At 39.3% G+C, this 15,005-nt stretch overlaps 1 protein-coding gene across 2 annotated transcripts in view; it reads right to left on the bottom strand.

The window, feature by feature from the left end:
* The window catches only part of CDH2 (cadherin 2), a 213,475-nt gene that overhangs the window by 78,042 nt on the left and 120,428 nt on the right, over positions 1–15,005 (bottom strand). Inside the window, exon 1 of one of the 2 annotated variants that reach the window (XM_065890426.1) lies at positions 2,111–2,189. The exons of the other annotated variant lie outside the window; for it this stretch is intronic. Within the exon in view, the coding sequence (XP_065746498.1) occupies positions 2,111–2,189 (79 nt within the window). Of the gene's footprint in view, positions 1–2,110; positions 2,190–15,005 lie in introns of those variants that run through there. 2 annotated transcript variants of the gene reach the window in all.

The raw sequence follows: 15,005 nt of genomic DNA, 5'->3' as shown, positions 1-15,005 counted from the left end.
CTGAACTTCTTTAGAAGACATTTCTTTAGAACAGTTCTTTAGAAATATTTCTCTGGAAATAAAAACTCTGGAAGATAAAAATATGCATTCGAGACAACTAAAGATGCGGTCCATGATTTCTCCTAAGTTTGCAATTTTGATAGCATAAATGCTCCTCAGGAGAGATAAATTGAGGACCTACAAAGTTCCTCGGGAGATTATACAGCAGGAAAACCAATGTGACTACTTCAAGATGAAGTAAAATAGGTACTCCTTTAGCTTTTACACGACGTATTTTCTTTTAAAAGTTTCCGATAAAATAAACTCAGTGTTTGTTATAAAGGAGACATTCTTTATTCAGTTCTTATCATAATGGCCATACAAAAACATTCTGCTGCAAGTTTTGGTTTCTAATGAGTAGCATTCTTTTTTCTTCAGGTTCAAAGTCAATTTCTTTAAACCGCCTGTTTTATATGCATATACCACCTTTTGATAATTCTTTCATGGATTACAGTTTAGCCTTTAAAACAAGCAACTTTGTTGAATATCTTATTATTTTTCTAGGCGGTTTCAAATCCCTTGATGTCTGGCAAATTTTTACAAAATTAATGAGGTTAACCTTCATTTCTCAGACTTGCAGAGTTACTTTAGGTTAACAGAGATCTCTTATTTAAAGATGACTCATAGGGCTTCCCTGGTGGCGCAGTGGTTGAGAGTCCGCCTGCCGATGCAGGGGACACGGGTTTGTGCCCCGGTGCGGGAGGATCCCACATGCCGCGGAGTGGCTGTGCTCCACAGCGGGAGAGGCCACAGCAGTGAGAGGCCCACATACCGCAAAAATAAATAAATAAATAAAGATGACTCATAGCCAAGGACTTTTAAATTTGACTTTATTTTCAGGACGGTCTACTAAACTCAAAGTAGATCTTAAGTAAGAGAAGTATGCGACACATTCTTTTTTTTTTTTAATTTATTTATTTTTTTGCAACACATTCTTAATCTTAAACACATTTAGGCAACTAAATACAGGTTAATCCCGCTTCAAATAAATTAGATTTGTAAAAATATAGACATCTGAACTAAAATGTAAAGGGACATTAATAATGTTTTTCTATTTATAAGATTCCTTTTCATAGCTGCCTAATATTCTATTTTCTTACTCCTTTTCCCATGTCTGAATGTGTCCATCCTCCCGTACGGAAGGAGCTGAAATCTAAACGTAAACATGGCAAGTGTTCTACCATCAAAGAAGTCACAGTCTCATCTAAATATTTCTCTAGCAAATTATGTGATTTAAGATGAAGATCTACATAGTGGGGATTAGGGAAATTAGGCCACGAAATCAAAAAGCTGAAGGTGACATTTAAAAACATGTTTAAATAGAGTATCGCAAAAGGGATAAAGTTTGCCACAAAAACATGTGGCTTGTAAACCTTTCATTTATTTGCAGTTTGCAGGAAAATGTCTACTACATACAGAAAGGGACGAACAGAGTCTGTTGCCAAGTATCAGCAGCTGGATTAGAAGATGTGCAATTCTCTATACTTACAGCACTAAGGAAGGCAAAGGAGAAATACGGCTTTTAAGCATTCCCTCCTTAAACCACCACCCCTGCCCCACAGAATACATGTGCACAGGTTTTTTGTGATTATGGTTTTTTTTTTTTTTTTTGGCTGCGTTGGGTCTTCGTTGCTGCTCTTAGGTTTTCTTTAGTTGCAGCGAGCGGGGGCTACTCTTCATTGCGGTGCATGGGCTTCTCATTGTGGTGGCTTCTCTTGTTGCAGAGCACGGGCTCTAGGTGCACGGGCTTCAGTAGTTGTGGCTCACGGGCTCAGCAGTTGTGGCTCATGGGCTTAGCTGCTCCCCGGCATGTGGGATCTTCCTGGACCAGGGCTCGAACCCGTGTCCTGTGCATTGGCAAGTGGATTTGTACCCACTGCACCACCAAGGAAGTCCCTGTGATTATGTTTTAATTTGATTTTTAGAATCACAGAAATTCATAGCATCACTGACTTCTTTTTTTTAAAATATAAAATATGCTTTGTATATAAGTCTTCTCATTTTATGCTACTTTGTTTTCTGGTTCAACCAAATCACTGTTAGTGAGAATGAATAAGGCAATTTCTGTTACCTGAAAGGAAAATGTAGGATTCTGCTCGGTTCTTTAATTTCTCCATGAAGATACACACATAGCCCTTTAATAAAAACATGCCATTGAATTTCCATTTCCCATAATTCCTTCTGCTTAGTGAACAAAGTCATAATAGGTATGTCAGAATAAAAACAGGGATAAAGTTCTTTCGAGTGGGCGGAAATGCCTCTGCAGCTTTTTATAACTGGAATACTGACCGTCAGCAAAAAAGAGAGATTGGGTGGCTTAACAGGGTCCACATTACATCTGATTCACTGATCCCTTTCAAATTCTTGCCCCCAACCTCGGTGCAACACAAAACCCTCCTGAGCTCTGCCGGTCCTTTTGTCTGTTTGCAAAACAAAATACAACAGAATAAATTCTTGGGGGTGGGGGTAGGGGTCGGGGGAAACAGCTTTTCTCTTTGGACAAATCTCCCCCTTTGGGTTCTCTTAAGATGAGTGTTCTACCTAGTTTTGTCAGCTAGTCACTCTCCATCACCTGTTACTTAGCAATTCGTTAAGTAAAAAATATCTGTAGCTCTCGTAGCTTTCTCCAAAGAAGCAACTTGGATGAGAGGTCAATAATGAACGTGTTTTGTGTACCCAGCAGCGCTCAAAGTGCTTCAAAGATCATTAAGGCTGGTAAGGACTCGTTGGTTTTGTAACCAGAATTGGGTATGAATCCAAGATTAAATGTCAAAATGAGTGTGTCGGAGAATACTTGTTAAAATACAAAATTTCGTAATTAGAGAAATGCACTCTATGCTCTAAATGCACCTAAAAGAAAAGATGCTCAAAGTGTAAAACATGCCTACAAATAATTTCGCTAATGGGTAGACACAAGATTCTTGAGTGCTTTTTCTCTCAGATTGCTACAGACGTTAAATGTTCCAAAAAACTTTATAAGGTTTTCAGATAGGGTTCTCGCATGAAGGCAGAACTACTTTTAACAATGGCTAGTCAGATGTTGTCTGTTCTGAAACATCACCCTTTCAACAATTAACTTTCCAGTTCATACCATATGCTAAATAGTTGAGTATAGCATGAGAGTACTGTGGGAACCAGTGAGGAAGTCTACAGAAGTATTTTGGGACAATTGTGAACCTTGGAGGATTTGGGAAGATGATACTAGGAAGAAAAGGGAATTCTGGTAGGTAACTGGAATAACCCAGAGCAGAGGAAAGAAGACTTACAACATACCCAAGGAAAGGCAAAAGCTAACCACTGCTTGAAATATCAAGTTAATATAGGGATAGAGTGGAAGATGCACCTACAGATTTAGTATAGACAAACTGTAGAGCTCTTGTAAAAATTTGGGAGACAGATGCTGAAGATTTTTGGGCGGGGAAAGCGCAAGTAGTGTTTTGGGACAAATGACCTAACTTAAACACGCAGGCTGGGATTAGAGTGAAAAGCCAAAGACATTTTACTGAAGAGATCAGTGTTTGAGCATGAACTAGGGACCCGAGCCAGTGATGGTAACAGGAATCCCAAAGAAGAAATACAGATTCAAAGAAGTGGTGAAAAAAGAATCCATAGGAACAGAAGACTAATTAGATGTGAGGAGGAGAAACGGCTAGGAAGGAAACGTAAGGAGTCGAAAAGGATTCCAATGTTTTGAGTCTAGCTGACTGTTTAAAAAGAGGAGTGGAAATGGGCTAAATTTGAGGGAGGAAATAGTTTTAGGAAAGACTCCTTTCCAGAACTGCTGATTTAAGTTAGCATTAAAAAAAATATACGGGGCTTCCCTGGTGGCGCAGTGGCTGAGAGTCCACCTGCCGATGCGGGGGACACAGGTTCGTGCCGCGGTCCGGGAAGATCCCACATGCCGCGGAGCGGAGGGGCCCGTGAGCCATGGCCGCTGAGCCTGCGCGTCCGGAGCCTGTGCCTCGCAACGGGAGAGGCCACAACAGTGAGAGAAGCCCACGTATCGCAAAAAAAAAATTAAAAGTATACGAATCGTGCATCTTCTGAATGCCTGACATGGGGCTAGGTAGAAGGAATTCATAAATTACCATACAGACCTTATCAGAAGGAGCTCTTAGTTTGATTAGAGAGACAGACACACAAATCGTGTGCTCAGCCGAAGCCACAGGGATGGGGTGAAATCTTTCAGGGAGAGTCATGTCTAATCTAAAATTTTCCTGCTGAGGTGATCTTGTTTAGTTGTCTAATTGACAGAAAACACCTGATAGCCATCTCATCCGCAGACATCTCTTCAAAAAGATAAAAACTTATTGAGTCAAGCTTTTGTCTTTTTTTTCCTCCTTATAAAATCTATTCCCTTCTTTACTCCTGGACCTTTGGTAATTTGTGTTTTTTTCCTCTGCGCCGTATTCTAACTTGCTTCTACCTTTTTCAAACATAAAACTCACAAAATTAAATTCTTAAGAGCTCCAATGCTGGTGCGAATTATTGCCAACAACACTTGAGTATCTACTGAATGTAAAATAGTTTTCAGCTTTTGTAACTCTTAGGCAGGCTTGGCAACTTCTTCCGAGCCTAAAAATCTTTGGAAGGATTAATGATCATTGAGCTATGCATGCCCCATCTCTGGTGTTGTACACAGGGTGGCAGCAGCCTCTAAGAGTCATTCTTTAAGTTCTTGGTCCCTTGCTTAATGCTCTACCAGATTTATGGCTTGGGTCTCATGTCACAAAGAACCCCTTCATTTCTCTCCTTTCCACAGTCACTGAAAGTTATCTCTGGTGAGGCCACAACCTATACTGCACGAATCCAGTTCTGACATCTGAGGATTCTGAGGCTCAGGGGCGGGCAGGAACATATGATGCCTGGGATGGCAGGTGTTTGAGGTCAGGGCACATGGGCACAGTGGTCCCCTTCACTTGGCTGCATTCTTCTAGTGTTCCTTCCAATCTGCTCTTGGATGGGGGAGACTGGCGCTGACATTTCAGTGATTCCCAGACATGACCCTAATGGTACCTGACGACTCACTCCAGCCTGAGTAGGCAGCAACTCATATTTCCATTTTACAAATGAATTCATTAAAGCTCAGGGAGATGAAGCAACCTGCCGGAGGTCCCACGACTGTCAAAGAGAACAAACTGTCATTATTCGGGACCAAATGAACTACAAATAATGGTAGGTTTCTAGCTCACATTTAGCTGATGGCTTGTTAAATGACCTATTTTCTGCTCTACCAGTGCCAAGTCAGGATTTCACAGTCTGTATCATGCGTTTTTTTGGTCAAATTGAGGTTCTTCTCACGACTGATTTGTAAGGATAATTTCCCTCCAATTCTACTAGTTGTAGGGATAAGCAATTCCCCCAAATTTAGTCTTGTGTGACTATAAAACAGATCTTGGTATTTTACAGTGAGACCGCAAACACAAAGGAAGCAAAGTTAAAGTAAGTCAACATTCATGGTGCAAGAAAAGGAGAGTATTAGGCAACCAACAATGAGTCAATGTCTTTTAAACTATATTCTGATGATGACGCAGGCTTTACTATTGTCATGACTGACCAGCAATGCCCAAAATAGAAGCAAAGCCTTTTTTGACTAATTGAGCACAAATAAAAGTTGCAAATAGTTTTTATTATGATAATACCTTACGATGGTGTCACCAAAGAACAAATATCTATTTTCTTAGTTGGAGCCGGTGATGCTTATTGAACGTTGACTAAGCACTTGTGCCCAGGGCCTTGGAGTTAAGTGTCCAAGCAAGTGTGTGTCATGCTGTGGTCCTTTCCACTTGCTCTACTTTACAGCTAAGACATTGCTCTTTAGCAAAGGGAATTATATCAGCTGTACTGTCTGATTAAGATAAAAATAGGACCACTATCCTACAGCTATATAGCGCTTGAAGAGCTACAAAACTGCCTTCATATAAGCAGAGGGTAAATTATGATTTCTGCTAAGGCAGTCCTCCAAAAATGTGACGCCAATGGCAAAATAATTAACTCATTTCCCAGTAGCTAAAATTCCATGAGGAACAGAGCATGGTAATTTTCTTAGGTCAGTGCCCTGATAAACACTGCGTTCCTAAGATCTGCACTCAACACAAAAATTCTTAGTTTTACCTCCTGTTAACAGAAGTGTCAGAAACAAGGTCACCCATAGGTTGCAAAATTGATAACTGCTTGAAAGACATCAGATGCAGAAAGCAGAGGAAACAATATAAAGGAGAAGTTGAACTGACACAGTCCAGCTGAGCTTTGAAGTGGAATTCTGCAAACCCTCACTACAGTGAATACCCTACTAAGTGCAGCAGTATTAAACACAGAACACCAAGATGGGGAACTCCAGTCCTGGCCTCCAGAGACTCACAGGATAGTGAAAGAAAAACAAAGACCAAGGATTCTAGCTCATCATTCTCATATTGAAAGATCTTTGGTCCATTGATTCAGTGATTATGCCAGACACACTACATACACGATCTCATTTAATCCTAAAAACAACTCTAAAAGGTAGATGCTATTTTAGAGATGAAAAGAAAAAGAAGAAAGAAAACAAGTTACAGGGAGATAAAATACCAGGTCCAAGGTCACACGGTGGTGGAACTAGTATTTGAACATGGCTGTGTGATTCCAAAGCCTGGTATGCTTTTTCAAAAATACCTCACTGCCTTTCAGTTTTGGGAGAGGAGTCCATAGTAAGCACAAGTGGAGAGTAAAAACGTAAGCCTTGCCATGAATCAATATATTTATGAATAAAACTATCTTTCCCTTAGAAACCACACTAGATTACACATTTATAAACTAATGAAATCCTATCGTTTGATACATTCGTGAAACAATCTCTCTTAATTGGCATGTTCGTAAAAGTGGTTTCCTGCTGTGAAAATCTGTTAAAATAAGGTATCCACAGGCACCTGGGCTTCATAAATCTTTTTGACTTTTCTTAAAAAAAAAAAAAAAATCACAATTCATTTAATTTCTCACTGGAATCACACATCGAGTTTTACATGAAATAAGAAGAATGGATTTCTACTGAGTACTTCTTGCTTTAATCAAAGCCTGAATCAGACCCAAGACTCACCAGGCAAAGTGAAAAAAATGGACAGTCAGCAGGCATCTGTGTGTTTTCAATGGATAAGTGTCCATGACAACAGGAAAAAATGCCACAGTAGTGCAAGCAGCACTGTTAGCAGGCTCAAAGAGATTAGGAATAGAATTAACCTAGAGATCAATCCACCTCTTTCCTTTCCTTCTTAGAGATGAATCGTTCTCAGCAGAATTAAGAAGCACTGCAGAAACAAGGTACCTGCCTCCGCATCACTTTTATACCTGTTCCTGAACTGACAGCTTGTGTGCTAAGTGCTGTCCATCTGGCACTTTTTAACAATCCTACACTTTACATATTTCCTTGTAATTCATAAGCAAATTATAAAGTTCCCAATAACCGTAAGAATGGACGAAATGAAAATGTATGTTTATTTTCTAAAAATGAATACACAAAGGTATACCATTTTATCAAAATGTTTCCAATTACCTTAAGTATGTAACCCTGATTTCACTTAAATACAATTTTTTCATTCATTGGCCTTATTGAGGTATAACTGATGAATAAATCTGTAAGATATTTAAAGCATACATTGTGATGATTTGATATATGTGTACATTGTGAAGATTCCTCTCATCTAGTTAATTAACACATCTATCACCTCACATGTTTTATATGTGTGTATATATATTTATATTTATTTTTTGGTGAGGACCTTTAAGTTCTATTGTTTTAGTAAAACTCAAATATACAATAGTGTTATAGTCACCATGTTACACATTAAATCCTCAGACTTTATACATCTTATAGATGAAAGCTTTTAAAAATATAATTTATTGATGAAACAAATGAATTTACACCAAGAAACGATTTTCTCTTTAAATAGTTGTTCTTAGGTTTTGTTAAACCCTTTGTAGTTACAACTGACAAACAGCTGTATACTAGGAGGGCAATCATCATCATAAAAACAGGAAATATGAAAGCCGTAGCTGGTATATTTGTTTTGTTTTTTTTTTTTTTTGCTGTACACGGGCCTCCCACTGTTGTGGCCTCTTCCGTTGCGGAGCTCCGGAACTGGAATTACTGAAATAGTGCGTTATTATTTTACTTTAAGTGTACTCTAAGTTAGAGGTTCTTTGGTAATTCCATGATTAACCTGCCTCAGATGACATCTAAGGTGATCTGTTTGACACTAAAATCCACTCTTTATAAAATGGTATTATAGTTGGTGTATCTCCATTGATGGCCTGACATAACACACCCAAAGCATATACACATCTTAAACTTTGATAAATTCTGTTGTATTCTTCATGTTGAAAGTAAGTAGACAAATCACCTCACTTTAACATGTCATAAAATCATTCATTCATTTAACAATTACTTATTTTTCACTGAGGTATAGTTGACTTACAATGTTGTGTTAGTTTCAATATATATATATATATATGCCTTTTCAGATTCTTTTTCCTTATGGGTTATTACAAAATATTGAGTGGAGTTCCCTGTGCTATATAGTAGGTCCTCGTTGGTTATCTATATTATATAGAGTAGTGTGTATATGTTAATCCCAAACTCCTAGTTTATCCCTCTCCCCTTTGGTAACCCTAAGTTTGTTTTCTGTGTCTGTGGGTCTACTTCTGTTTTCTATATAAGTTCATTTGGATCATTGTTTTTTAGATTCCACATGTAAGTGGTATCATATGATATGTGTCTTTCTCTGTCCGGCTTACTTTACCTAGTATGATAATTGCTAGGTCCATCCATGTTGCTGCAAATGGCATTATTTCATCCTTTTTTACTGCTGAGTAACAATTACTCATTGAACACCTACTATGTGCAAAGCACTGTTATGAGCCTTAGGAATACAGCAGTGAACAAAACATCCCCCACTCCCACCACAAAAGTTTTTAAGTGAATGAAGGCCATGTTTACACGGATAAGTCATTAAAGGAAAATAAGGTTTTAAAAATACACTTTTAGCCTTATTTCTGCTTGAAGTCTACAAAAGGAAGGAATTTCATCATTTTCTACTGAAGAAGAAGAAGAAAACACAGAGTAACTAGAACTAGTGACTTCTAGCAGAAATCACGACCTGGCACAGGAGTGAAAGGAGCGACCTCCTTCCTACTGTGGAGATAAAATGTGGATATCTGAAAAACAGGTTTGATTTGGAGAAGTTCCTGGAGATTCGTGATTTTTAAGGGCACTTGAATAAGTTCTTTAGTGGCAGTGAGTTTTCATTACATTTCATTTCACTTCTAACTTTATGACTTTTCCTTATGAAATAAATATCCCACTAGCATTATTCTTATGGCCCACACCTTCGAAAAATGTCATTTTCATTTCAAGTTAACAAATAAAGATAGAAGAAATGATTTCCCTAAGATCAAAAGTTGGACAAGAGACGGAAAGGAGCTGGAGAGGCCAGGTTTCCAAGTGAATTATCTCAAGTGACAGGATCAGTACTGAGGAACCACCCAGAGCTAGACTGTGCATCTCTTTTTCAGCTTCTTGAAATTTTGAACAGAGATACAGAAACCCAGGGCCCTGCAGATAGCATGTTAATTTTCGGCTGAACCCTGGAGGGGAAATTCCACAAACTGCTCCACTTCTTGGCTGTTAACCTCTTACTTTGTTTCTGGGAGACTTTCTTGGGATTCTTCCAATAAACATTCATTTTTGCTTAAGTTGGTTTCTGTTATTTGTAACCAAAAGAACATTAATATTATAATGTTATCAGGTTGGACACTAAGTTCGTTCGGGTTTTCCCATAACGTCTTACAGAAAAAACCCAGACAAACTTTTTGGCCAACCCAATATATCCCTTTTCACTGGTTCATTTTGTATCCTTATTTGAATTCATTTCCTTTTTTCTAATTACCCTGCTAAAGACTTTCACTGTTCCCAACTGCCAATAAGATAAAAGCAAATCTGCCAACATTCTGATATTCTCTGTATGGCTCTCCAGTAAGCTTTCAAATCCAGGTCCAAGTGCACACATAGCCTGTCACCACTTCCATCCCTTGCTTCCAATTCTTCCTAAAACAAAATAATGGAAAAGATAGTGAACATAATTTTTTTAAAAATAAATTTATTATTTTTATTTTTGGCTGCCTTGGGTCTTTGTTGCTGTGTGCGGGCTTTTCTGTAGTTGCTGCGAGCGGGGGTTACTCTTCATTGCGGTGCGCGGGCTTCTCATTGGGTGGCTTCTCTTGTTGCACAGCACAGGCTCTAGGTGCACCGGCTTCAGTAGTTGCAGCACGTGGGCTTCAGTAGTTGTGGCACTTGGGCAGTGAACATAGTTTTAATGATATATGTTTGGCTTCAGTGATGGACCTGCTAATTATTAGATGTGGAAGTTCGCACAAGTTTTCTCACCTCTCTAAAACATAGTTACCCTTTAATAAAGTGACGATAATCATATCTTGTTCCTAGAGTTATACTAACGATGAAAAAGAATATATATATAAATAAGTAGCACAGGGTCTAGCATATAGAATGTTTTCCATAAATGACAGCCATTTTATTTCATTATGACTTAAATCTATATCTTTAACCTCAAGACCTTTCTTGAGATTCAGAGCCACAGATTTAAGGGTCTCTATGACCTTTCCATGTAGACAGACCTCAAATTTCAAATTCAATCTATCCAAAAGAAAAATTAACATCTTCATTCCTTTCAATCTGGGTTCTCGTACATCCCTTACTTTGAAGAATAAAGGATACCATCAACCATCAGTCACCTAGCCACAAGGCTAATCATCTTAAAACCCTTTCCTCATCCCACTCGAACCCCACCCTGTAAAATTTACCCCCTTAATATCTCTCAAATCCGTCCTCTCCCCTTCTCTGGGCACAAAGATCTTCTATGCCTCTCACCAGGCTTCCAACAATAGCTTTCTATCTGATATGCTTGGTCTTTGCACAGCTCACCAAATTTACCCTCCCAACAGCTAATGAAGACGTCTTTCTAAAACTCAAAGCAGATCAAGTTTAAGTCTATTAATAGCTCTCCATTGATTAGAGAATAAAGATGTACTCTTTGGACTGTTACACATGTCCTTGACAATGCGGCCATGGCCTAGAGTTAATTCTCTCATTCTCTCATCATACCTTGTTAGTGAACTCTGCTTCAATCACATCTACTTGCTTACAGTTTCTGGACCACAGCAGCCTGTTTCTGCTGGTCCATCTGAGTGGAACGTCCTTCCTTCAGCACCCTGGCAAGTGGCTATGCATCTTTCGAGGGTCATTTCCTTTATGAAGCCTCGGCAGATATAGCCCTCCCACACATTTGTGCTCCAACTGTAACCAGTTGCAAATGTAACCTTAAATACCTCCATCATAGCACTCACACTTGTATTTAATGTGTTTGTGTACCTATTTTTCCAAACTGAAAGGGCAGAGCTGTGCCTTTTTCCTTTAGGGTCACTGATGATCAGCTCAGGTCTGGCCCATAACAGGCCCTTAATATATGCTCCCTGAATGAGGGTAACAAACAGAAAGAGACAGCTAAGGGAATTTAAAATTTGAACTTCAAGAATGAAAAGCAAAGTTCAGAGTATGTTTTGGAGTCTGAAGACATTCAGCATCTCACAGGACCCACAATAATACAGAATATCATAACTGTTCATAATTATGATTTCTACTAATTAAGAAGACATTCCATCATAGCTATTCAGAGTACCCTACTGAAGGTAACCACGTGTGTGATGAAGCTGACATGTTATTCCAAAAGGGGCTGAGTCAAGCGTGCAGGTTTGTAAGATGGCTATTGCCCCTTAAATGACAATTTGAGAGACTTATAAATGTCTTCTGGTCTAAAGAATTTCAATGTGGTGCATTACTGAGCAACACCAGAAAACAGCTTACTAGTGTCTAGTAATCTGAGACCATCTCCTATATTATTAGGAAATTTGGGCAACTTTAGTGTTAAGTTGCATAACTTCCTTCATGGGTACTGAAAGTTTTAGAAGAAAACAAGAAGATAAAAATGCACTGGGGGAGGGCTTCCCTGGTGGCGCAGTGGTTGAGAGTCCACCTGCCGATGCAGGGGACACGGGTTCGTGCCCCGGTCCGGGAGGATCCCACATGCCGCGGAGCGGCTGGGCCCGTGAGCCATGGCCACTGAGCCTGCGCGTCCGGAGCCTGTGCTCCACAACGGGAGAGGCCACAACAGTGAGAGGCCCGCGTACCGCAAAAAAAAAGAAAAAAAAGCACTGGGGGAAACTGTTTGATAGCTGATTAAAATAGAGAATTACTTCTTTAAAAAATGTTGATAAATATGCAATAATAAAACATTAAGAAAATATGCAAAGATGTGGTCAGAAACCAAAAAAAAAAAAAAAATCAGTATTTTTTGACATAAGGTGATTCAAGGAAGGGAAGTAAAGAGAACTAACAATTTAGAAGAAAATCTTACATTCCTGAATCAAATTATGTTGTAATATAAGACTCGGTGCTGAGAAAAACACTCTGCAAATTTCCAGAATGCATCCTAGATAACAGATCTACATATTGTCACAGACCAGAATAAAATTGACATAATTTATCCATCAGTTTCAACCTACTCAGTCAAAAAGTCTAAAGGAAATGAATGGACATTTTAATAGACTTTAAGAGCACTATCCATTCCAAGTTTAATAAACAGTTGAAAAAAAATCGTTTAGACTTTTCCAATGAACTTCCCTGGGAGCAAAACATAATTTTGCATTTAAGATTTCACTTCTGTTGAACATAATGGATGAAAGTGACAGGAGCCATGACTGATGAAGCAGAAGTAAATTTCTCCTTTTCAAGCTGCCGAAAAGGCAGGTACACGATATTACCTTTGTGAAATCTAGTGGAGGGTTGGGAAAGGAAGACGATGAATTTCAAGAAGCAGGCATTACTGGGATGTGTGAGAAACCAAATGATTGTATTTGATGGGATTCCTAGAGGGATTCCTTAACCCTTCAGATCTTCTATGGCTTGTGATCTGCCATGCTCCAGGGAGTTCACAAACGAATTACCATCACTTCCAGAAGAAGTGGATTCTCAGCTGTAGGAAAGGCAGCTGAGTAGAAAAGCACTAAGAGATTTAAATACCTAGAAGCTTGCTAGAAGCCAGGAAGGAATGAGATACTGATAAAGGTTAAACATCTGTCCATAGAAAGCCTTGACCCTCTATATTCATTGCTGAGCAAGAAGACATGTCAAAATACTCTCCATTTTACATCCCAAGATGTTTTAAGACCAGAGGGTAAGATTGGCCTCCCAAGCACTCAGCCAGTAAACTGTAATACTTATGATTATCCTTTTAAAATAAAAAAAATAGAACATTAAAACTTGCCTTCTAAAGCCAGGCTAGACTTCAGTTCCATAATTATCAGTTAAGGTAAAATCGAGTTTTCATCTGATTATTTAAGTTCTCATTACAAAACATTTTATTTATTTATTTATCTATTTGTTTTTAATTATTTTTGGCTGCATTGGGTCTTCGTTGTTGCATGTGGGCTTTCTCTAGTTGCAGCAAATGGGGGCTACTCTTCATTGTGGTGCACGGGCTTCTCATTGTGGTGGCTTCTCTTGTTGCAGAGCACGGGCTCTAGATGCACGGGCTTCAGTAGTCGCAGCACACGGGCTCAGTAGTTGTGGTGCATGGGCTTAGTTGCTCCGTGGCATGTGGGATCTTCCTGGACCAGGGATTGAACCCGTGTCCCCTGCACTGGCAGGCAGATTCTTAACCACTGTGCCACCAGGGAAGTCCCACAAAAGATTGACTAACCAGCTAATTTCCATATGCAGAATAATGCTTTGGTGAGTTTGAAATGTGGTATTTTTTTTTACCTTTAGTGTTTAAATGCCGAATGCCAAAAAATAAAAGGGGAGGGGAGCTGAAATAAAATTTCCTGTTACACTTCGGCTCCACCTCTGCTTCTCCCTTGACATGATGGTCAAAGATTTTATCATGTTAAACGTATACACAGAAACAACCCTGCCAAAATATGTCACATGGTGATAAATAATTCCAGTTGTTATAAAGAGTAACTGAATTTGATATGTAATGTGGGTCCAGTGTCCCCAAAGCATACAAAGTGGGAAACGAGAGACTGACGTTAAAGTTTCTTTGGCATATCTTCAAAACTACAGTGTTATTCATGACGCTATTTCCCAGCCTACGTGGAGGTGTTTCTATTTAATATATCGGAAGCATGATACTCAGGGACATGAATCTGAATGGAAGGAGAAAACGCTGAACCCCTAACTAAATGCAGCAGTCTCTCTACTTCAGAAGAGGCAAACACTGCCAGCAAAAACAACAAACTCAATTTCTGTTGAAACAAAAACGGCAGAACGTGAAAGAGCAGCCTGCCATCAGACATTGGGAGTTTGATTTTCATCAATGGCAGGTGAAACAGCCCTCTCCTCGCACTTGTGTATGGGGAAAAAGAAAGGACGGACAATACTATCTGCATGCAAGCAGAAAGACAAACCTTGCCAGTCCACTTGCTCACTCCAGCATGAAATCCCCAGCAGCCTCTGACGCCCCTTTACGCACTATTTTTTTCCCTGAACCCACGTTGTGCTCCTAGCTATTGTACATTTAGAGGGAAACACAGTTCTTTTTAAAAAGATCCCCCTGGTGTCACATCATATATGGGAAAAGTTTTCAACCAGAGGGCTTATGATTGATTTGTTTGGGGTCATGTGGAGGTGCAAGGAAAAGTCTGAAAGAAGCAGCATGCATTTTAAAAGTCCCCTCTGTGATGTCTACACAAAAACGTGCCGTGGGCACGTGGTACTTGTGCCAAAACAACAGTCACTAGTTGCTTTACAGCTATTTCCAATTCACCTGTCACAATGCTAAACAAGCTCCTGAAACTCTACCTTCAGTGAGAGATGAAACTCTTCACACAGAGATGAAATGAACAGTACAAATACACACTGC

The sequence above is a fragment of the Phocoena phocoena genome, chromosome 13, assembly GCF_963924675.1.
Source record: "Phocoena phocoena chromosome 13, mPhoPho1.1, whole genome shotgun sequence".
Classification (NCBI taxonomy): Eukaryota; Metazoa; Chordata; class Mammalia; order Artiodactyla; family Phocoenidae; genus Phocoena; species Phocoena phocoena.
The sequence above is the reverse complement of the archived record's forward strand: the minus strand, read 5'-3'. Positions and strand labels throughout refer to the sequence as shown.